The 25,456-nt window shown below is 31.8% G+C and overlaps 1 protein-coding gene across 2 annotated transcripts; it reads right to left on the bottom strand.

Moving 5' to 3' along the window:
* Nucleotides 1–21,634: 21,634 nt before the first annotated feature.
* Nucleotides 21,635–24,411, bottom strand: LOC121129358 (trehalose transporter 1-like protein). Of its 2 annotated transcripts, XM_071893251.1 has the most exons (7): nt 24,241–24,411; nt 23,765–23,834; nt 23,310–23,692; nt 23,108–23,246; nt 22,711–23,034; nt 22,278–22,639; nt 21,635–22,224 (listed from the first exon to the last, which is right to left on the bottom strand). In XM_071893251.1, the coding sequence occupies exons 2-7, from the start codon at nt 23,780–23,782 to the stop codon at nt 22,035–22,037; spliced, it is 1,416 nt and encodes a 471-aa protein (XP_071749352.1). In that variant the 5' UTR covers nt 23,783–23,834; nt 24,241–24,411; the 3' UTR covers nt 21,635–22,034. The 2 variants fall into 2 exon arrangements, with proteins under 2 accessions (XP_071749352.1, XP_040581013.1); XM_040725079.2 differs by lacking the exon at nt 24,241–24,411 and having other exon boundaries at nt 23,765–23,918.
* Between the last annotated feature and the right edge of the window lie 1,045 nt (nt 24,412–25,456).

The following is a 25,456-nucleotide window of genomic DNA, read 5'->3' as shown; positions in this document are numbered from 1 at the left end:
GGAGAAGGAGTAGGCTGACATGTTGGAGTAAAATTGGTGAAAAATAACCTTAAGGCCTTTAGACCTAGGATTTAGACAAAGTGAAGCCAATGGGTCTCAACTTAGAGACTTAATTGCTTGTAGGAAGTACATTATTATTGGGTCAGGGAAAAAGTAATATTGTAAATTATCCGCCCTTTTTTTTAAAAAGTAATCCAAATCTGTCGTGAATTATCGTGCGTCGAGTATGGAGGTCTCTAAGGAAGAAATTCGCCATATTTTACATTTTTTCTTCCTGAAAGGGAAAAACACGTCAAAAGCGACCAAGAAAATACGGCGATGTATACGGGGCTAATACTCTTTTGGTTCGTGTTCCACAACCATTCTGCCTTCTATTGTGAACAACTCGACCGTTTGAAGCTAGTGCTCGAACATAAGTGGCTAGTATTGGTGAATATGATACAATAAGACATCATCATAACAACCCCAGGCTGCACCCATCTTTGATGATGCACCAGAAGCACCGGGACCTCGAATAGGAGTTTCTTATATATAAAAATATATAATCTTGTCTATCTCCTGTGAGGTTGAAAGAGCCTCATTAGAAATTGTGATTGATTAGAAAATCCTTCAGGGACAACGCTACAGCACTCAAAAATCATAAACTCAAGTTAACTCAATAAAATATTAATTTTCGTCGAATAAATAATCGACTCACTATTTAAGTCGAGTCGAGGTGGTATTTGTTAGAGTCAACACAACCATAGCTCAATATTCAAGATGGCTCAAGATATTCAAACTTTGGAGATCCAATTTCAATTCCACGGAATTTAAGACATTCCAAAATTCTTCTATTTAGGAAATTATAGTATAAGTTCTTAAAATTATGGGTTGAATCAAAAATAGGAAATTTTTTCCAAGATTCTCCTTCTGAAGAGTGAATGTAATAGCTCGATGGCGAACCGGAAAGTAATTTTTCAAACACAAATACAGGATGTAAGCTCACAACGTCAGTAATACTTCACACACCAACTTTTAATCATAGATGTTAAGATAGTTTCTGAGGGCACAAAATCTTCATTCAATCCATACAATTTACCGTTACTATAATTTCACTTGCTTTTCTGTCTGAATTTCGTCAATTAATATATACACATTTTTCGGTATTGGATTTTTCAAATTTTCACGTCTACATTTAAGGTATTTAATGGTGACAACTCCAGAAACCATCACCAAAAAGGACATATGTGGCATTGTAAGAATTTCTTGCATCTGAAGTTGTTTGAAAATTTCACATCTGCAAATAAATTTTGCCTCACTTTTGAATGCATCTAAAATCACTTTGAAATGAACAAACTTGGGCATGTCCTTAATTGCTTAATTTTAGTTTTGCTTAATTGTAATAAAAGAATGGGAAAAATTTGTCTAATCTCTTGGAATGACACTTCTCCACACTTTGAAATTATCTGGATCTTTCGGAGTTTGATGGAACGTTATTTTGCCCTCAGTTTCATCCAGAAATTTAGATTCTTTTTTTAAGGCGATACCCAGACTCAACTCAAGGGATGAAAACACGTTGCAATTTGCAGATGTTGCTACCTAAATTTATGGAAGTGTTGTTCTTTTAAAACTACTTACGCTTTGATTTTTTTGACCCAAAATGAAATACTCCTATTTACCTAAACAAGACAGACAAATCTGCTTTAAAATCATGATGAAGTCTCGTAAATTTACATACATGCTTACATTTTTCACATTGCTCCTTTTTTTGCTAAGACAATTGCAAGAAACAATAACAATAATCCAAATAATGTTAAACCATTTGTGCCTGTTCTTGTCGACTGATTTGGAAATTTATGTTCTAAATGCAAGGATAAATTTGCATTTTGTTGGATTTATGTTCTACCATAATTTAAGATTTGATGCATTTCTTAAGCATACTGTAATGGGAACTTTTTAAAATGATTTCTATATATATACATATGTGGTGTGTCAACATCAAAACATTCATGAACAAAAATTAAGGAAAAAATAATTTTAATATTTACTTCATAAATGTATACAGCCTTATATTATGTCGTCTTGGAAGGATCAGGTTAATAGGTATACAATTGTAGGAGTAGTACTTCTTTTAGTTCCTCTTCTTTAGTCTTATTCTATTTGTTGTACAATACAGTCATAATATATAATAAAGTAGTTTACAATTCAATACTTCGGTGTTTATTATTCATTTACAGACACGATTATTGGTGCAGTCTGAAGGATCATTATTCATTTCCATATATCAAGGGCTCATCACTATAGACGATTTAATACGCTTAAGTCTTAACTTGATTTTTTATTCTCTCTGAAGACTGAGGACAACTAGTTTTTTTTTTGTGTACACACTACTCTGTATTATAAACGCTCTTTATAAAATGATCCCTGATCACTGTGACCAAATAGAAAAACTCAAGGCCCCCAGGAGAGGCTTGAAACCAAGTTCTACTCGTATTCTCAACAATATTCGACCATACCAAGAAATTCATATTTAAAATTTAGGAAAAGTCTATTAAGAAATATATATCGCAGCCGAAAGCTCTGTTTAAGACATGAAGCAGCTGAGGCACATGACGAGAATACTGATATTGGGAAACATGAGTGAATATATCTTAGATTAAATTTAGTCATCTTTAAAAAATTATAAAACATAAAAAATAGTATTGTGAACTGTTTTCACAATAATCGAGGAAGAAGTCATTTTTTTTGAAAAAATTGTCAATTTTCAAAACTTTGGGGCCGATTCAATTTTCCTGAAACTTTGCCAATTGTATTTTTTTATCAATAGAAACGGATTTTGAGCCGGCGACCCGGAAATTTCAACAAATAAAAAAATAATTAAAACTCTAATATCCACCCTTTAATCAAATATGCAAATCTTGTGGAATCAAAGGTCATTTTGCTTCAAAATGTTTCAAGTAAAAAAAATTAAACCCGCCTATTTTATTAATATTTTAACGACCAATATAGTAGAGAGTAATAAGAATAAAACACTTATTCAAGTTGTGATTAAGATCGACGGGAACAACTTTGTAACTAAACCTTTAGCAGTTCCAGATACTGGCGCTGATATTTCAGTGATGGGGATGAAAATATTTCCGAAAATTTGATTAAAATATCAAATAAAATTACAGCCAAGAATAAAAGAATACATAAATTCTGTGAATGCTCAAATTTTATTTTAATGTGGAACATTTTATTCAAATATCTGTGTTGATAAATTAAAAGCTTCTGCTCTGATTGGTGTTTGTCAAAATGTCAATAATACATACAATAATTTCCCTCAACTTCTGTCGAAAAAATGTGAATTCCTTTTCAACAAATGCCAACCCCTCATCAGATAACAAAGTTTGACCAGAAAGACATGCTCGATCAAGACTTTTCCATCACAAACAGATGATCCATAACTATATAAGAAGATAAAATACTGTTAGTATACAGTTGTGTTTTTTTATTAAATCAATGAACTTAAGCCTATGGAAGGTAAATATGTTGGGGAAGCAATGAAGATAATAATGAAGGCATATGCTAAGTTGCTCTTCAAATACCTTATTCACTCCGAGACATAGTTAATTCCACTTTAGAAGAAAATAAAAATTATTCAAAAGGTTGGAGATATTCCCACTTAATGTTGTCAACCAATAGTCATCAGGTCTTGCTTACATCATATCATACAAAAACCCCTTCTGAATTTATTTATGGATTTAGTAAAGAAGATCGTTATTTTGCAAAATAGATTTAAGAAAAGGATATTGACAGATTCCCAAGAGTTGACAACATTTTTACTCCTTTCGGGAGATACAAATTCATAAGGTTTCCCGTGGGATTTACTTCTACAAGAGATTCTTTCTGCAATAGAGGATATATTGCTATTGAGGGATTACCCATTACAAGGTTGTGGAAGATATGGGAATTGCAAAAGACAAATTCAATGAACTCGTCACCCTAGTTGGTGAAACGTTGTAAATATATTCGAAAACTCGGAAAAGTTGGAGTTAAATACAGCTCTGGCTCCATGTTCATCCTTTATCTATCACCAAATTTCCATCACAAGATCTTGCCTACGAAGACACACTAAAAGGGATCTAGAAGAATCTCATTGACACATAGTGATTTTAAATTGAATGAAAAGTAGAAAACGATCTTTACGCCAAAGGATTCGTATAAATTAAAATTAAGTTAACAAATATCGCGCAATTAGTTTTAAAATGAGTGCATGACTTCTTTTTGATATGAGAATAACCAAGAAGTTAACCTAACTTAAAAAAACTGATTTTTTAAAGCAATATCTGAGTTATATCATATATACATATTTAAGCTTAGCAGAGCCATATCTATCGATTAAGGTAAACTTGTCTGAGCATGCGGGGATCTCTTTATTTACAAAGTTATACATATTATGTGTATTAAAAATAACATTATTTATTTTCCATTAATTTTCATATCCTTGGCAATCAAAACTGTGTTTACATGACGATGGGACTCGAAGATTTCCATGATTTTATCTACATCTTTGACAATTTATCTTCCAGAGCGTCGTGGTGCATCTTTGACATCAAAATTACTGGAACAAAATTGATATAACCAAAATTGCACGTGTTCGCCTAATACAATATCAGAACCATTAACACTATTCGCATTTTCAGCCGCCTGGTTGAGTTTTCGCCTTTATCAATGATAAACTGTAAAATAAGTCGTATTTTCTCTTTCAGGGTGTCCATCTTTGAAGTGCGCTAAAAAAAACAACCTGTGTCAAACAATCACAAAACTGTGTAAAAAGTTTTTTTATACATTTTATCTTTCTAATGCCATCTAGTGTAATCAAATCGAACTTATGCAAGGTGAGATACACATTACTAAATCTATTTCGTTTGGAAAAATAAAAGATTTATTTTTACAACAAATATTTTTTGAATCTATTTTGAACTGTTACTAACAATTGTCCACAGATTTCAAAGTCAGAACAAATATCGATAAACAATTGTAGAAATGTTTAACTTCTTTTTACAAATTTCAAATTTATTTTATCAAGTTTTTTTTTTTGATTAAATCCTTAACTATGAGGATATGGATAGTTTTAATGAAGAATATGTATATAAGTTTTTAGGATGATGCCTCCAATGATAAATGAACAACTTAACGCACTTTTAAGAGTATGTATTAATCTAACAGATATAAATGAACAGTCAAAGATAAGGAAATTAATTACTAACTTTATACTCGTACACAAATCTATAGTAGTATAAGTATGTAATAATGAAGTATACTAAGGATTAGGCTAATGAAGAAGAAAAAGTCTTTGTTTCCTATAAATTCCTCAGTCCTTGTTGTATTCCTTCTAAAAACTTGTACAAAAAAATCAAATAAATTCTATTCGAATAAAAATTTGAAATTATATGATATATGTTACATACGATTTACAAGTAGAAACATAAAAACCAAACAAATATTATAATTCAATGGATGTAAAAGCCTCTTTTCCTTCACGAAGTGATTAATCGTCTCAATTCAAACCATTTCTACTTTGTCTTGCATCTAGAATGTAAAAACCATTCATCTTTTTTAATATTTTGAATAACTTTTTCATCAATTTTCTATCTTTGCATCTTAGAAAGATTTATTTTAAGCTCACAGACACACGAGCTAAAGGTTGGAAAGGATATAAAAAAAATCTAAAAATATTTCTTGAATAATGAACAATAAATAATAAAATAAATACAAAGAATAATGAATTATTATTTTAATTTTGGAAAGTCATGATTTGCCAAATTATTTTTCAATATAAATATACACATAAATTAGCTGATAACATCTTCTCTGAAAGAGTAATATTATATGTACTATAATAATAATAACTAATATTGGATTTAAACAATATAGCATTGATATACCGGGCCGCGCAGAATTATTTACCGATTTTTGTTCAGAACATATCGCGGACAATAATGACATTTCGAATGACTTGAGAAACAATTATTCATACATTTTTAGAATAATAAAATAGTTTGTGATGAAATTTAATCAATGTAGCTACCATTTCACTCAATGACACTGGTCAGGCGACGTCTGAAGCTGCCACAGACTTGCTGGATGTAATCGGCGTCCATGGAGGCCCAGGCCTTGTTGAAAGCAGCCTTTAAGGCATTTATGTTCTTGTGTCGTTTTTTGCAGGCCTTGGTCTCCACGTGCGCCTAGATAGAAAAGTCTAGTGGGTTCAGATCTGGGCTCTGAGGGGGCCAGTAGTCCTTGGGCCAAAAGTTCATGTTGTCCTTGAGCCACTACTGAGCTTTCTTGGAAGCGTGGGCGGGTGCTCCATCTTGTTGAAAAACCCAAGGAGAGTTGCCGACTATGGATTAGATCCACGGAAGGACCTTGGCTTCATAGCCTTCCCGTTGGAGGCCACGAGACCCAACATCATCACCGAAGCAGGGTGCTTTGTTGTTGCCACATAGCGGGGCTTATCTTGCACATCTCCAAAGCTCACAACACGGTCGTTTTGCCTGTTGAAAACAGGATCGACCGTAAAAGTTTTCTCATCTGAAAAAATGATGATGCGTCCAGATGAGCTCTTGATATCATTCAAGATTTTCTGGCACGCTCAAGTCTGACTTCTCGCTGACGTTCAGTTAGCAGAGGGCGTTCAGTACGCCTCAGGGACTTTCCTCCAGCCTTTTTCAATGCCCTTGAAACAGTTGATCTCGACGTTCCCATCTTTCTGGCCATGTCGTCAATGGACCTGTTGGGAGTCCTCTTGAACACTGCCTTTACTTGACATGTTGAGACAGTGGGATTCCTCTCAGCTCCAAGGGAATGCTTGAGATCACCCCCAGCCCCTAAGGGCTTGGAAACGTTGTAAATTGTCTTCAAGGAGTCCCCAACCTGTTCCTTAATGTTGTTATGAGGCATTCCCGCTCGTAGGAGGGCTGCAATTTCGATCCTCTTTGTTTCCTGATTGGACATGGTCTCACGTATGGAAGTTGTTACGCTCTCACAGGAAGGATTTTTGTTTATTTTAACAGTAACAATACAAAACAATCAGATTGGTTGCCACCAAACCTCTTAAAAAGTATATTTACATCATCGGTAAATAATTTTGCACGCCCCGGTAGGGGGGGGGAGGGGGTATGGAAATGTCTGTATCTGCATGGACATCTATGCGACCAGGTAAGTGGATTCATTAATCAATTTACAGATTTCTTCCTCCATTAACAAGGTCACTCCAGAGGTCAAATTTTTGTATGTAAATATAAAATATAAGAAATCATCGTGTGGACTATCATGTTGTCAATCCACTTTCAAAGCGCATACAGCGTTATTATTGACGTCATAGTTGAAGGTGACGCCATTTTCGAGACCAAGAGTTGATATATTTACTAAATATAAAAGACAAATTTCTACTAAATCTTGAACAAACTTCATCGAATGTCCTTTGTCCTCCGTTAGTGAACATCCATTTTGTAACAAAGAAACCGGAAAATAAGACGTGTGCAATTACATGATAAATATTTCTACGATTATAGAAATTACGTCATTTAAGTTTTGTATCCTTTTTCTTACTATTCCATCTATTTTGCAGTTGCACATAAAAATTAAAAAGCTAAAAATACTTGTATAAAACTTGTCAGTGTATATTTATAAAAATATCTACAAAATTATAATTTTGTTGTTACAGTTTTACGCCTCAGTTCTCACATTGAAAATAAGAATAATCCAAGAAATTAAATGAAAAAGCAAAGGAACGACTTTTAAGCAAAAGAGTTAATCAAATCGACTTAATCTCCATTAAAAATTGCTAAATATACGAAAAAAATCCTCAAGATAAATAAGGAATTGAATATAATCTGATTGAATAGTTCAGGACCATTACAATAAGTTAAAATATAGATTTAAAGTAATCAGATGCATTTATATAAATTTTGAGGTGTAACAATATCACAGCTCACTTAGATTAACAAAAAGGTCATATATATCTATTGAATACCTCTTTATGAATAATATAAACAGTGATATTTAAGTTAAATCTAATTTATAAGCACTAGAAATCGCAATGACATCGGTATATTTTAACTATCGATTAGGGACCAAAACAGTAGGAAAATTGTTAATTTATTGACTTCGATATGTAAAAAATATATATAATAAAACTAGACTTTAGAAATATATATTTTTAAGAGACAATAAAGGTTGAAGTATTGTTATTTTGACATTCAAATATATGACATTTTTATTTGTATAAATTTTGAATGTTTATATCCCAAAGATGGGGGCTTCTACATTCCTAGCTTGAGTTTGTTTCATGCAATCCATAGAAATTCATAAAACCAAACACTCTATTGCTCTAATTCTTATTGTATCATACAAGGTTGTTCAGATAGATCAAAAACGTCATTAACTACATCCTCAACAATAAGGGAAACATTTAACTCTGTTATTTCAATTTTCATGTGAGAGATTGAGCGTTAGCTTTAAGTTAATTGGGCAACATTTAATTCAAAACAACTATTTTCGATCTAGTAGACCCGGAGGAATATAATCATCGAATTGGCTTGCGTAGGACACAGCCCAGCGTACATCACGAAGATACTCAGATATCCGAGGAGCACAGTCAACGACATCTACAACCGCTGGAAGGAGGATGAGGCATATAAGAGATAAACCACAAGTTCTAGAGTGATAAAAAACGCACTTGCATATTTCTAATAGCGCTGAAACGTTACTTAAAGTCAACTCCTGGGACTTCGATTACGCTCTAGGCAAAAAGCGCCAAGTATGGCATGCAACAATCTCCAGGGCAATACACTCTGACCTGAGAATGAAGTCATACCTGTCCTTATAAAAGACATTCATTCGCACACAAAAAAGGCCATCAGGGCATGGGATTTGAAGTCCCATGGTAACCGAATCATCTTTTATTCGGATGGGGGACAATGAACTGTCGATATATCCTAGAACATCCAGAAGGACAGATAGTTGGCCACAAATAGAGCTACTGTCTTTAAAATCAAGTTTCCAGCCAGATCATGACCCTTGCGGTCATTGGGAGCAACGATAGTGCCATGCCCTACACCCCATCTTCTTTGAGCCAAAGGAAACTGTAGGTGTCGACAGGTACTGTGAGCTCCTGTCTGACCAAGGGATAACTTTGTTGAAAGCTGAGGCCAATGGTGTCGAGTTCCTGTTTCAACAAGCCTCGGTACCCTCTCACAAGGCACATGCCCCAAAACTTATTTAAACAACAGAAGGTGCCATTATGGAACCCCCACACCTGGCCCTCTAACTCCTTCTATAGAAATCCCCCGGATTATTTCTTTTTGGGGGAGTTAGAGAAGAAAGGTCTCTCCAAATTCACACAACAGAATCGACTCCTTGAAGCTATCCATCATTAGGTACTGGAACAATGTCTCCCTGCGGATGAGGTCACCGCCAGCAAACTCTTTAAGCCTCGTATCGTGCGAATGATTGCCGAAGATGGTATTCAAGTTGAATAATTTTATTTTCAATTATTATTATAACTTTTAAATAAAATTTCAAACCTCTACTTGCTTCCTTTATTGATCAGGGTGTAGTTTAAGGTAGTTCGGATTTACCTGAACGACCCTGTACAACAAATATTCCCATCGATTCTATGTTTATGTACCCATCCATTGGTTCGAAACTCATTTAATAAATCTAAAAACCCTCTTTAAATGATTTGTACATTCGTTCACAACTTAGAGCAAAGATGAAGATTTTGAAAAGATTGTGCAAGGATTAACATAGTCTTTAAATGTAAGCATCTTTGATCGTCATGAAATGCTCATAAATAAAACAAGTAATGTCCAGTGCATAACATTTATGAGGTATATAACTTTGGTAATTGGGCAAATTGTCTGTATTCACATAGAATATAAATAATAATCGTTTTAGATGGCATAAAGGGTTTGAAATGGAAATTCAATAACTGACATCCTCTCTAAAAGCATTTTGATTAATGCTATGTATTCCTTAATGATTTTTTCTCCTATTGCAAAGAGGACGAGGTAATTAATTATCTGCCATTACTAATTAAAATTAGTCTTATAGCATACATGGAGAACAAATATAGAACATGAGATAAAGGATGAAGATATTTCTAAAAGGAAATGCCAAAAACGAAATTAGTCAATTATAAATATTTTTTTACTCCCACCAAAATATAAAGTAGACATGATTGTATAAAAAAAAGAATATATAATTAAAATTTGTAGGGAGAAATAAAAATTAAATTTCCCAATTATTCAACGGGGGATGAACAAACTAACAAAAAATTATGACCAAAATTTTTAACGCAGGGATATTGAGTCTTGTACCGAGTGGTCTATTAAAGTCTGAATACTTTGAATTTTAAAATTAAAAAAATTATTATTTATTAATTAACAATATAATTTAAAAAAATATTACTATAAATAGATGTGTGTCTGAACTCTCTTAATCATTAATGTAGCCACGATAATAATGGTTTTTAGGCGGAAGCTGAAGACCTGGGACCCACTGCGGATATAGTCCATTGTCATGGGTCCCAATACTGGCTGACATTGGCTTTAAGGTCATCGGTGTTTGAATGAAGGACAATGCAGGCCTTCCCCTCGAGATGCACCTAAAAGATGTTGGCATCAGGGCTGTAGAGGGGCCAAAAATAATTTGAGACACCCAACTACATGGGATGCGTGAATGGAAATTCGTCAATCACATTCAAGTCTTGACGTTCAAGTACATAGGACAGAGAGCTCAGGTTTTTCTTTTTTTTTTTTGTAACTAACTTTTGTGTATCCTTTAATAAATTGTAAATAATGTTCAATATATGATTCCTCATTTCTCAGGAAATTGTCTTTCCGCAAGTTCCCGAGGAAATCAATTTTCTATTTTGGAATGAGATAGTGAAAAAAGAATACTTTAAAATTTGAGATATATATTTTATACTAGCCTGAGTGCTTGGGCTTTTTCCGTGTCATTAGGCGTCAATGAACTTTGTATTAGTTATCTACTCCCCTTTTCTTTTCTAATATAACGTCCTGAGGTATAGCCTCACACACACACTTGTTTTTAACCGCTAACATTAACACCACTTTTATAAAACGCTTTATCATTTGCTTCAAAATATTCTTCAGTTTCAGCCATAACGGTTTTTCCTAATCTGGAAGTTAAAGTGGATACAGAAGCAATTCAAAGTTCAATTCACGTAGTTTTGCCATTATCTTGACTGACTTTTGCTGCCATTGCTTAGCTTGAAAGGATTTTTTTCCATCAAGAAACAATGTAAAATTTAAGCACGAAATTAGGTTTGATCATTTGTTTTAAAAATAACAAAAGTGGCGGACACTTAGCACAATAACTCACAAACTAAATAACAAATTGTAATGATTTTTTTTTTTTTTTGTTGTCTCTTGAAGATTCTTACGAAGTGAAAATGAGCTGAATTAAAAAAAATCTCATGAATGTGTGAATCCCGGGACTTTTCGGTCATGTGCTAGGTAACCGACCTTGTCCTTCATTTTTTGTCAATGCACACCATTTGCACTGTAGGATAAATCGTTAAAAACATTATCATCAATTTTTGATGCATGAATTAAATGAGAGAAGGATATATTATGAAACAATTAAATGCAAGATTTCCCGGGGAAGATTCTTTTCTCATTTGTCTAAAACTCTGAAAATCCCCAGTAAACGGAATATTGTGATCCTGTCAGGTAAATCCTATTCCATAGCAAAGTAGGAGAGATCTACTGGAGACTTGTGACTTGGACTTGAGTCCATATTTTGAAGAGTTGTGACTTGATTTGATCTCACAATCAAAGACTCAAGACTAGATTTGGACTCGAATATTATTTTATAATGAACTTACTATGGTACCTAGTTTTTAAATTATGAACTTGAAATTAGATCAAAAGAAATCTGAGGACTCGATAAAATATTTTAAGACTCAAACTAAACTTTATCAAAATATTAAAGGATTTGTAACACGATTTGGACTTGTATTTGATTGACTTTGTTCCACCTCTGGCTCATGCTCTGTTGAATGTAATTTTATGGTCGTACCACTTCAATTTTAAAAGACTTTGGAAATTACAGGGACTATGCAATTTTTGGAAGACATGCTCCTGATTGAGGCTTGATTCATACCTAAATATAGAAACATTGACTTTAAAACTTGACAGTATTTAACCTTTTTTCACTAATGAAATTATATAGAAAAGTTAAAATATAGTCTGCATCAAAAAATATCAAATAAAACTAATTAAATGTAATTTGTGATTTAATATTCTTTGCTTCGTAAAATAAAGTTTTTCATGAAAGTGAATATTGAAATATATATAACTGGATTATGTAAAGTTTTTATACTATAAAAGTTCCTCTAAATAAAAAAAACAACAACACTCTTTGAGATTAAAGGACCTGGTATTTTGGTGAAAAAATAATTGAACGACACAAGGTACATTAAATAAAAAAGAGTAACCTCCTTCACTCATATTCTTATCTGATTCACAGTTAAAATTCCCCTTGGAAATTTCCCTCTAGCCATCAACACCCTAGGCCGTGTTGGAAGTATCTATGGAATCAAAGCCGGGGTTAGATTTTTTCTGCAAGGGAGATGTTATTTGTTTCCCAACTTTTCTGACAGACATCTCATTTCTCCCCTAAAAATATTTTCAACTTTCTTAATAAACTAGAGTAGGTCTGCCCGACGTTGTCCCGGAGATTAAGAATTTAAAATTAATTCAGAACTCTTCGTCTTCATATTATGCAAAAAATAAAGACTGTAGAATTCTTAAAATTATTTTCGCTACTTGAATATTTACACACTTCTTCTATTCTCTCTTATTTTTTTTCTTCTGTAAACCTTTTAATCTATTTTTTTAAAAGCTGTGCAAAGTTACGTACAAACATATAGGGAGAAATATTCTAAGAATTTGACGATCCTTATTTTTGTTTTATGTGAAGTAATCGTGTGATAAAAAAGAATTGTATTTTAAGGTCACCATAGCCTCAAAGCCAAAAAAAAAAAAAAAAAAAAAATCACCAAAATCATTTCTTGAGCATTAAAAAGCTATGTAAGAAAATCAACGGAATTCATTATTTGGTTATGACGAGGTTTCCGGATAAACATACACAAACAGAGACTTTTGCAATTACCAAATAGATCATTTGGTAATATTTATCAAAACTGTTATTTTTTAGTTAGCCTTTTGGGCAAATCTTCTTTTTTCCTTTTTAATAAAATTTTATTGCATCCTTTTTCAAAACATAATACTATTTTTTCGTACTCAAAAATAATGAAATATCATTATTTTTGAGGCGTGACATTAAATTATAATCACTTTTTACTCTCCTCCCTGTGGAAACAGATCTGCATGGAATGGATGGTATAATCTTGCAGAATTTAATACATAATCCAAGACGGGGTTGGAAGCACGAATATGACCTTCGGGGGTTGTGTTCCTTTTCAAATATAATTGAGAGAAGTTTCTCTTTTTGTATCTTTTTTGTATACCTTGTGTCTCTTTTTTCTCTATCCATAATCCTTCATCTCAATGAATGGCAAACAAACAATATTAATTATCAATCATTGGCAAATTTTATAGGGATTTTTTCACATGTTGGTATTTGTTGTAAAATAACATTTGAATTGAGCTGAGTCATGTTATACTTTTTAAAGCATCCATAAAGATTGATAATAAAAAACTATTTTTCTTTAGGGTCTCAAAGTTTATTTTACTTCCTTCTATTTCTTTGATATAAATAAAAATATTATATATATTTTTTTGTCAACTTTTTTCAAGCCATTTCTTTTCGTAGAAAATAAAAGTTGATAAATTACAAAGAAGAAGAATTGATTTTCTTCTATTTTTAACTTATAAGTAGATCATCCAACTTCTAAATAACTTCCATATTAATTTTTTATTTTTTTGGATTTAAAAGAAAGTTCAAACAACTTTTCAAATATTAACAAAAACTAGTATTAAACTTTCCACATCATTCATTGACTCCCTAAAGTGTTGAATGTTTAAATAATGAATATATTGTTAGATAATTATTTAGAAAACCTTTGAAGAGAGAAAGTAATATATAGTTTGTATTTCTCCGTTAGATGGTTGTAGTTGAAGAGAAAGAAGTACATCGAGACAAAAAAGGAATTTAGCAGTTAGGAATAGTAACAAGGGCGTACGCAGGATCATATTTTAGGGAGACTTGGTTTTTGGAAAATATTTAAAAAATTAATTTTTTAGGAAATAAATTTCAAATATTCCATTTTTAAAACATAATTGCACAAATCCATATCTTTTCTCAAAATTTATATCATTTCAAAAATCTAAAGTTATCAAAAAATTATTTTTTTTGGGAAAAAATTTAAAAAAATTGACATTCACAGAATTTTTTGGAAAAAATTAAATTTTAAATATAAATATTTAATTTTCTAGTAAAAAGGAAAAATCCTTAACTGTTGGAGGTACAGCCCCTCCAGACCACCCCCTGCAGTCACCCCTGAGTAAGTTTGTAGTTGATTAATATTTTATTCTGCTGAAATAAACAAATAACTATAACAAAGAGTATAAACAGAGATACATCATTATGAGTTTAATTTGTTCCTGTACAAAACTCGAAAGTCAAATCATTTTATCCCATAAGAAATAACTTTAAAAAATTGTTTTTGATGAAGCTGTCGCTTCCTATTGCTAACTCTCGACCAATTGGAATCTGAAAAAACATCGTATGCTTAGATAATTGTGTATCTAGGTTACACGAAATAATTTTATAATTGATTCTAAGATGATTATAACTTCAACGCCAGTTGAAGCAAGTAATTTGATCGGTTAACTTTATTTTTTACGCCAACAGAGTCCAATAGAATTGAATATCACTTCTCTAGTTTGATTTGCCACTTATAACATTGATACAGTTCTTATCCTGTTAATGTATAAAAAATCTAAAGTATGACGTCAAAAACCTATTGTGACAGTTCACATGTTTTCCTTAATAATTGACGCATTTTCTCGCAATCAAGAATTTATTTTTCCATGGAGTAAGTAGTTATCATTTAAATAGGAAATAGTTATTTTTTCCACTATCAATTCATTGTTCCTTATCAACAAAAGGGCTAATACGGTATGAAGAGAGAGAACAAAATACTGTCGTTATCTTCCAAATACTATATTTAATCCTAATTAATTCTCATTACAGCTCATCCATTCTTCCAATCCAACGATTTTTCTACAAAAACTTATCTGTCATCATAAGCACAAATAATTACTAATCCGCTCAGAAATGGAAAAAAATAACAACAGATATAGACAAGACAATTTAGTTTTTAGAAATAGTTTTGTCAAAGATTTTAAAAGTTAATGAGTATTTATGTACAGGGGGGTCCAGATAAATTGGAAAATCTTTAAAGGCTTATAACAAACGAACAAAATGGGGTAGAACAATAATTGTTTATTATTATTTCAAAGCTTCATTTAATGACATTCAATTTTTTTATAATGAGATTCTCCTCTCTTGATAACCTCGTCCCAACGACGCCGGAAGCTTTGGTAGGACTGGTCACATCGTGCAGATCCAGCTTTGCCTTACAGTTTTAATTTTCATTCTCTGGATAATGGAATAGCCCAAATAACAAAGTACACCTTCTAACAAGACGGTGCACCGGTTTGAAAGGCCAAAAAAGTGCAAAGGCTTCCGGCGCCGTGTGGCCGAGGTTATCAAGAGAGGCAGATCTGATAAATTTGGATTATTATAAGCTATTACAAATAATGTATACAGTTGTCACAAATTGTACAGCACACTTGATTTTGCAATATATTGAATTCAATTGCAATCATAAACAGTTGTTAAATTCAAATACAGCCTTACGAACGAAAAAATGATCGCCACTGATTTTAATTGAGAGGGAGCGCGCTCATAGCTTAAAAAAACTATCGTATTTTTAAATATAAAATGATAACTAAGAGAGAAAATAATAAAAAGTAGATACATATTACAAATAAGTTATTTTGAGTCAATTCAAGGACATCTTTTACTCGTAGTTAAAGATGTCCTTGGAGTCAATTGAGGTAGAAATTGATCCCTGAGAACTTGGGTGATGCACGTATTAAATGTCCAACGACAAAGTGTCGAATGTAGAGTACGCAACATAGGTATATGATTAAATTATATTCCTGTTGATAATGTAAAAGTTAATCTACTTTTTAATAAAATAACTTTATTAATAAAAAGAGTATTAATTAATCACTCTATAATTAATTAATTTTGTAACTTATTTCGTTTAGACTTATATTAGATAGTATTATCAATGTATTTTTGAGAAAAGTATAATTATTTAATTTCTATTACCTTGGAAAAAATATATGGTAAATATTGGGTAAATTGCGATGAGAGTAAAAATTCCGGCTGAGAGAATGTCATAAAAAATAAAGTAACTTAAGATACGACATAACTGCTGACAGATATTACTTTAAACTATAACAGTGCTCGTTGTACGCTGATACTTCGGACTTTTCAAAATAGAGAGGAATCATTAATTTTAATACAAATACACCAAAGTTTAACTGTATGTTGTATGAATGCCCAACAAAAAGTCATAGGGTGCACTGTATATAGTGCCCCCTGCTGTATATCATAAAAATATTTGGAAAATCATAATAAATTTTTTGTCTCAAACTCTTTTATTATTTCATTCTTAAGGAGACAGCACGTCATATTAATTGATACAACTATTGAGTAGTTACGTGGGAGTGTACTCATAAAAACAGAGATTAACACTGAGGATTTTTTGGGGATATATCTTATATATTATTAAATCAAAATTTGTCTGTTAGCTGATCCTAATTACTCAGAACAATTCCAGTTACTACAGCTAGTACATTATAAGATCATTTATATTTTGCTCAACAAAATCAAACAAACAATCAAAATGTGATTCCTTAAAGATAATGTTTTGTATCGACAAAAATCTTTTGTAGCACATGTTGAAATGGCTATACGAGTGTGTTGTATGAGACGTGTTTAAAAAGTACCGCATATTTTCAAATTTCGTGGTCTAAGTACATTTAGTATGCTCGATTTTTTTATTTTTTTATGTTGATACACTCGCCACGAACATATATTTACTGTTTTAGTTATATAACATTTTTACTTTGTTGTGCATAAGTGTTTTTTGCTATTGAAAAATAAAGATCAAAGAATTTCCATCAAATTTTTGTAAAAAATGAAATTAAATGATCCAAAACACTTGAAATAATTACATTGGTAAGAGGTGAAAGTCTTCGTATTAAAAAAAAGGCTTACATCTTGCACAAAATTTTCCAAGATAGCCGAGAATTTGCCACGTTTGGAGCTTTTGATAACTATTTTGTTTACTGCTGCGGTGTTGCATTAGGAGCTCTTACAATATGGCCATACGGCCAATAAAGATTATTATCTTGAAGATATCCACCACTTCCGATAAGCAATCCAAGGAAACGTCCAGAATTATAAAAAAGGAAAAAAACGATTCATGGCTGTTGCTTCAAAATAATGCCCCTTCTCACTCGTCTTTGATTGTGAGAGGTTTACCGTATTTACCCCCATGTGACTTTTTTTTTTGTTCCCAAAACTGAAGAGACAATATGAAAGGAAGGATATTTGCAATGATTGAGGAAATAAAGACTGCATCGCTTGAAAAGCTCAAGGCTATAAAAAGTACAAATAATAAGAGTTTAGAGGATTGAAAAAAATGTTGGTAAAAGTATATTGTATCTTCTGAGGGGGATTACTTTGAAGGGGACAACATAAATATTGGTGAATAGATGAATATTTTTTATTTTTAATAAGTAATATTTAATTTTAATCTTTTCTTTTTTTCACTTTTATTTTATATCGAATGAAATCGAGTTAACCCAGAAAACCTACACATTTCAGTATTTTATTAAAAGGCCCAGGACCAGATGTAAAATGAGGACATGTTTGGGGAAAAAGAGAACAGTTCCACAATTATATGATCCAGTAACATGGACCAAAAATTCGTTACTAAAACGATTTATAGATACACAAACTATGATCCCCCTAAGAAAAATCTACTTAAAAAAAACCACATAACCAGACGTTTCATATGAAAATTTTAATCAAAATAGACTGACACGTAGCACTAAAAATAATATTAATAAATATTCTAATTTGATTAAGCTTAGAGTTTCATTATTTTATTCATCTAGCAAAGAGTCAATTAGTATTCAATCAATGTACATTTCCTACATAAATTCTTTGATATAAAAGTCTCAAAAATAAATGATTTAAAATCATGAATAAAATAAATTCAATCAGGAATGAAAAGGCATAGGAAATTGATATTAATATTTCATTGATGAAATACTATTTTATACATAGGAACATACTTAACTGATATTTTTGTTATGCTTCAAAAATAAAGGGTCAAGGAACATTGGCCTAATGCTTTTTATTTATCAAAGTGAAATGATTTATCATTTTGATAGATCTTTTCTTGTGTTTGATTAATGTATCGAATGAGGTGCTTCTTTATTATTCTTATCATCTTGATTCTGTGGTCCAGAATTGTAATAAGATGACTTTTTTTTATAAATACTTTTCATTCTGATTCTTTATTTCTCATTCTGTTTATAACCACATGAAATACTTTTACTGTAAAAAGAAAAATACTATAATTTACATCAATCAAAACATGTAAAGCTTTGATACGGGGTCTTCTTTCAAACTTTAATAGAATTTCCAAGAAACAATGTTTAATTGTATGTAGCATATTCCTAAAAAACGTTCCATCATGGGGATGTTAATATATTTTATAGATCCTCAAATTGGATCCTTCATGATCGAAAAAAAAAGAATACTAATCATTGATGTATATTCTATTTTTATTTTATCTATTTCAACCATAAATACGTGTCAACCCTTCTGCAGTGAACAGGGATTTTCTATACCCCATTTTTTTAAAACTATTAAAAACATTTCAATTATATCGAATGTGCTTTAATGTAATATAACTTGTTATTTCATGCATCACACACAATTTCATTGAAATTGAACAGTACTTATCAAAGAATCATTAAAAAAAAAAAGAATATTGTATGTAAATTTTCGTCAAAAATGAAATGATTAAATTTTAACTTTTTTTTAATAACAAATTATTTCTTGTTTAGATCCCAAATTAATACATTTAAAATCAACTATTTAAGCATAGGATATATTCTTACGCAATCCATTGAGCTCATAAAAGAATTTCTAGCATATTTATTTGTGTAACGAGTACAAAATTGATGAAACAATTTAAAAAAATGTTACAAGCTCAAATAATGCAACCTTGTCCACCATGTTTAAAAAATGAATTTTCAACAACAACGTAAAATCGCTGAAGTTGTGTAAACACAGGTGGTGTAAAAATATATTGTCAAGTCAGCTGTTGCTGGTAGTATTACATATCACGACAATAAAAAAATATATAAGTGGGTAGAAAACAATTTAATTTAATATTGACATAGAATGTCAACACAAAAACAAGAATGAATGATTTTTCTTTAAAAAAAGTATGGATTTAATTTATATTCATCGACATTTTATATCAATTTGTATCAACAAACTAATCGGATTAATCCTTTTGTAGGTGCTGTAAATTGCACTTAAATTAGCAAAAATTCTTAATTACAACAAAATTATTTTGAATTGAGAGATGTTATTTGAAAGATTTTATCGGAGCCTAATTAAGTCGTATAAATCAAATGATGATTTTAAACTATAGTTATTGGGTATTTTAACTTTGTATTTAATTCCAAAAGAATTAAATACAAAGTCTATTGACGAGTTAATAAAACTTCTCGGATCAAAATAAATTTATAAATTTTTAACATAACTAGTATTAAAACCGGTTCTTTTAACACACCCAATAAATATCTTTGTTTAGTATGTGAAATACGTTCAACAACAGCGCACTCGATCAGCCTGATGATAAGTTCTCTATGGTTACAAAACAAACAAATTCTTGTTACCTATTAAGCTTTTCTAGTCATTAATTTATTTTTCTTTTAAACAAAATTGAATACTAGTGTTTAATCAATTGTAGGTAAAGCTAAACTTTTATATTCTAAAAGTTTTTTCAACTATTCATGTCATTGGAAACAAAAGTTATTTTGATTAGTTTGTTGAGTCCCACTTCAAGTTTTGAAATTTACCAAACGTATCTAAAGTAAAGCTGTGTCGATCCTTAACTGGATTGTGACCTTATCGTTAATGCAGTTCCGATTCTGAAATATATGAATATATAAAGAAAATGCTATTTATATTTAAAAAAACAAAATTTTGTACAGTTGCAGCGTTTTTCCAATAATTTTTTCCCCTCTTCAGAGTGATATTGTTGTCTCTGTCTTCCAAATAGCTGAGGGCTTCTTATGAATCTGGAAAAGTAGTTTTAGGCACCAGGCGGTGTAAATAAAAAAGGGAAGTGGTGGGGTTGATTAATAATCCAGGTACACCACTAAGCTTGTCGAGGCCCTATAATATTCCTTAAGCACTACGCACTCGGCGTATAAGGTATCTGCAGCCCCCTTTGTACCTAACATCATTTCTTGGTTTCGAATTTTGTAGATACACCCCTTCTTGTAAGTGCTTGTTACGAAACTGAGCCTATATAAAAAAGAACCGAGACTGATAAAGCTGAACCAAGCTCGAAACCGTTGAAATGAAAGAACCGAGAACGGGACCGATAGAAACGCTGTACCTGAAGATGGAACAACCTTGATCCTTAATATGGGATTTAAAATTGATCCTCTCCGACATCCTGGGCCTGTTATGGGCCCTTGAAAAGCGTCCCAAATTTTATATTGCCCTCTGGAAGGCATCATGTTTACTAATATTATATTATTTATTTACCAATTGAATGATTATATTCAGTAAAACTTGAATACTATTTTATACATGAGATTATACCTTTAATTGTTCAGATAGAGTAACGGTTAGCTTTTTTATCCACTCCCGAACTCAACTGACTCCTGGGGGTCTACAGCTAGCTAAAACTAGGAAAAACTGGAGATTATGTTTTCTTTTTTTTCTTTTTGGCAACTGTTAACCATATTAATTATTAAGATATAATCATAGATAAATAAATATTATTTTGTCTATGGATATTATATAGGTATATTATAGACATTGGATTGTAGTCTTTGATTTATATTAAAGAGGTTATTTTCAGTCTTCTGAGGAGTTTTTCTTTTCATAAAGTAATGTTTAATCAACGCACAAAATTATTTTTTGTCCATTTTTCCAAAAATCACTCAACCTCCTCGATTCAAACGAAAGCCAAACATTTGCCTGAAAGTTGATGGTTGTTCTTGTAAAGATGCTACTAACTAAACATAATGTTGATACGCGTCAGTAGTGCTATTTTCGGACTTTTCAAACAACCTTCGAATAATAACTTCATTTTGGAAAGATTGGTTTAATTGTGGGACTGATACATCTCCAATATGAAGTACTAAAACAAATCCTAATCAAAAACTAAAGACTGTAAAATTAATTTCATGCCTTTTTAAAAAATTGATTACCTTTGTAATCGTTTCTATATGTTTTGAAATAACATGAATGTAATTTAATATCAAACATATGCTTTTTGACGGTTTTTATTTCTACAAAGAAATTTATTCACATTTATTTTATAGAACAACATACATATAACTGTACATACATCATAATGAATTAATAACAAATAAAAAATAAAAATACTCAAAAGGTAATGAATTACCATTCGATACTAATTAAAGTTATGTAAATAAATATTCACTATCACATCCGATATACAGAGAAACTAATTATGAGGAATGATTTGGAGCGAATCCGGCGTTGATCATGAAATAATGCAGTCCAGTTTTCATTTTTAAATAATTTTTTTCTGACAATATTTACAAGTTGTCTCTGTTTTTATTTTTTATGAAAAACAAATTTTGAGTGTCTTTCAAGTTCATTCTAATTTCAGCCAAAAGGATCCATTATTTCTTCAAGAGTGGTTAAACTCGTGTAGCTTTAGGTGATTTATCACAGGAATAATACTTTAAAATTTCTTGTAGAGACTTTCCAGTGGTTTCTGGCATAAAGAACCACCCATGTAGAGTGGTAATAGAGGTGACTCCAGCAAATAGCCAAAATAGTCCATGGATTTCTAGGAGCTCGATGAGAGATAAAGAATATTTCACAATTCTGTAAGTAAACAAATTAAAACAAAAATTATTTTTTGATGAGTAGGTACTTACACAAATGAGGTTCCAAGAACACATGAGTAAACAATGGCACTGCTCAGGGATTTCAAGCCAGGAAGGAATAGCTCCCCCATTAGACAATGAAAAATGGTTCCATATCCAAGAGAAAATCCCACAAATATTAAGCTAATGAGAATCAAAGGGATACATGCAAATCTTTCTTTCTCCTCCGGAGAGGAGATCCAGCAGAAAAAACCTAAAGAGGCTAATACTACGACTGTAAAGGAACCCACGGCAACGAATAAATCCCTTTTAGGGATTTGATGCATTAATTTGGTACCAATGAGCGTTGCAAAGATTCTTATAAAACAAATAAGAGTAGAAGCAAAATATGGATCAAAAGGAGATCCCGTTTTCTATATATATAAGAGAAACATATGTGGATTAAGAGTGAAAATAAAAGGAAGCAAAATGCTGTGAGACTCACTTGAAATATAATAACCATGTAAGTGACGATGGTCACCATTGAACTCAACTCGATGAGAGAGCCATAAATACATAGGTAAATGAGAGGCTTATAAAAACCAGGCTCTTTCCATCTTCTCAAATTATGCGACCATTTTTGCATCAAAGGGATATCTTTTGGCTTCTTCGATCCATGGGCGTCCCTAACTTTAGATTCATATTCATCCTTGTATTCTAAAAACTCGAATTGCGCTTCATCTTTTGTTCGGCCGTAGTACATGAAGGAATCAAGAGCTTTGGAGTACTCACCTTTTTGTATTAACCAATGAGGACTTTCGTGAATAAACTAAAAGTATTAGAAATTGATTATATATTTACAGATTCAAATCCCATGGACGATGAGGTAGATCAAGTCTTACTTGTAGTCCTATAAAAGCGATGAGCACAAATATCAATGGAATTGAACAAGCTATGCGCCAATTTAATAAGGCTCCACACAGATTGATGATTGTCATGCCAATTGAAAACATGAGCATGTACCCATTGCTTGTAAATACTCTTAAATACAAAATATTATTTGGTGAGTGTTATGTCTTAACAGGTAGATATGCGTGTCTTTACCTATTTTCTGGAGTTGATATTTCAGCTACAAAGGGATGAATGGATATCCTTCCAGAAACGAGGAGCCAACCTATAATAAATCTCCCAGCACCAATTCTAGCCGCAGAAAAACTCCATGATTGTAAATAAACACTGATAAAGTAGAGAACACAGTCAAAAATGAGACATTTTTTCCTTCCAATCACGTCCACTAACCATCCACATAGCATAGATCCAAAAACAGCACCCAACATACTCATAGATGCAATACATGATCCTTCTTCCAACGTGATTTGAGGACTATCATGACTATTTACAAGAAGACTTGGTAAAATAATGGAGGGTGCAATTTGATAAGCCCCAGCTACGAGAGCCAATGCATTCACGAGGAATGAAGCAAGGAACTGAATAAGTATAAGGGGAAATGAAAGTTATATGCAAAATAAACGGAGAAAGAAAAAATATTTGTCCCTTACTTGATGTTGCCTTGCCATTGCTCATTCAACTTATAATAAATGAAATATGTATTCGAGATATATCTATACCCTAGTAAAAATGAAAAATCGTTGTTATTTAAGAGTGGGGTACTGAATGTGTAAAAAAACGAGATAAAACTTGTTCACTAAGCTCTGTTGTTTCTATTCAATACATAGAAATGTGTATTTATATTATATATGTAAGTATATATATATATATAATATGTCAAACTTTTAAAAAACAAAACAATTATATAACTACAAGAAAAAGAAGAAACTAACTAAGAGTAACAAGAAACCATGTTATCAACAAACAGTAAAATATGACACAAGATGTTGCTCCACGACTCTTAAATACTAAGGATAAGAAGCTCACACAGATATAAGAAATGTGTTTTTGTCTTTTGGCACTTATTAACTAATTACTGATAAATAATTCAGTTATTATTATGAAGTAATTCTTAAATAAAACTAACCTGGGCTCAATCCTTGAACTTGATTAATTCCTAGTAGACAATGTTTGTATACTCTTATTGTATGTATAACATATGTATAGAAACTAAAATTTTGAATACTCAAAAATATTTGTTCCGAAGGATACCCAAAATGCAAAAATAACTAAGCAAATTCCGAATGAAAGTTTCACTACAAGGTGGAAACTAGAAACTTATACACTTGGAAAGAAAAAATAAAATAGCCTGCCATTCTTTAATTAACCAAAAATCTTTATAAATCTTTTTCTGATACATGGCCAATGTCATATCGATTTATTTTATTTGGCTGCAATTGACCTCATATATGAAGACAAGCCTCTTTTGAAAAGAGTTGCAAGTTTTACCAAATAAGTTTGGGTCCATGGTACCCAACTCTTTGTCCATAGAGGCTTTCATGGCTTGAGCGTTCTGTTGGCAGATGCTACAGGCCCTCCTCTCGATATGCAGCCAGAAAGAAAAGTAGAGGAGATTTACATCCGTACTCTATGGGGCCCACATTCTCTTATCCCATAAAGCGTTGTTGTTAGCTAAGAAGGTCTGAGTAAGGTTCGCAGGATGAGCGGGGACCCATCTTTCTGTAAAACGACGTTGACATTCGTGAAATTTGACAGTACCCAAGGGAACAGGTTGGTCGATGTACATGGCTGCCATGAGCCTCTAACCCTCAAGGAACCAGATCAGGTGTATCCTTGAGGGCATTCACATTAATGATGCTTTTTTTTCCAGAGCCCTGCTTCTTCTTTATGGTCTGGTTGTGGTCTAACCTCTTCTTGACATTGTTGATGGTGTTACGAGCCATTTCCTTCAGCCTTACTACCTCTGCTCTAGTGTGAATCACATGAAGAAGAGTTGATGCCTAAGCATGAAACTCGCTGTGATGACATTTCTCGTCTGTTTTGAAAAATTCAAAAAGCAATAGGTACTTGAGTTACTTAAATACCTAAACAACAGTTCTAATTTTGTCATACATAACCTTTCAAATCAATATAAAACATTTGTGTAAGTTTCAGTTTCCACCCTGTTTTATAATGAGTAAATATTAAAGTGGAGAAAATCGGGGACGGAAATATTGTAAGGGACTAAATACTTCTTTACACTGCCTTATGCAAATGATGAGTCTTACATTGATGTATTCATACCCACTCTACATATGTGAATTGACCCCTTTTTTTTCGTTTACTGCGCACATATTTTTCTT

This window comes from Lepeophtheirus salmonis, chromosome 1 (genome assembly GCF_016086655.4).
Source record: "Lepeophtheirus salmonis chromosome 1, UVic_Lsal_1.4, whole genome shotgun sequence".
NCBI lineage: Eukaryota > Metazoa > Arthropoda > Copepoda > Siphonostomatoida > Caligidae > Lepeophtheirus > Lepeophtheirus salmonis.
This window is presented reverse-complemented; position numbering and strand designations above follow the sequence as displayed.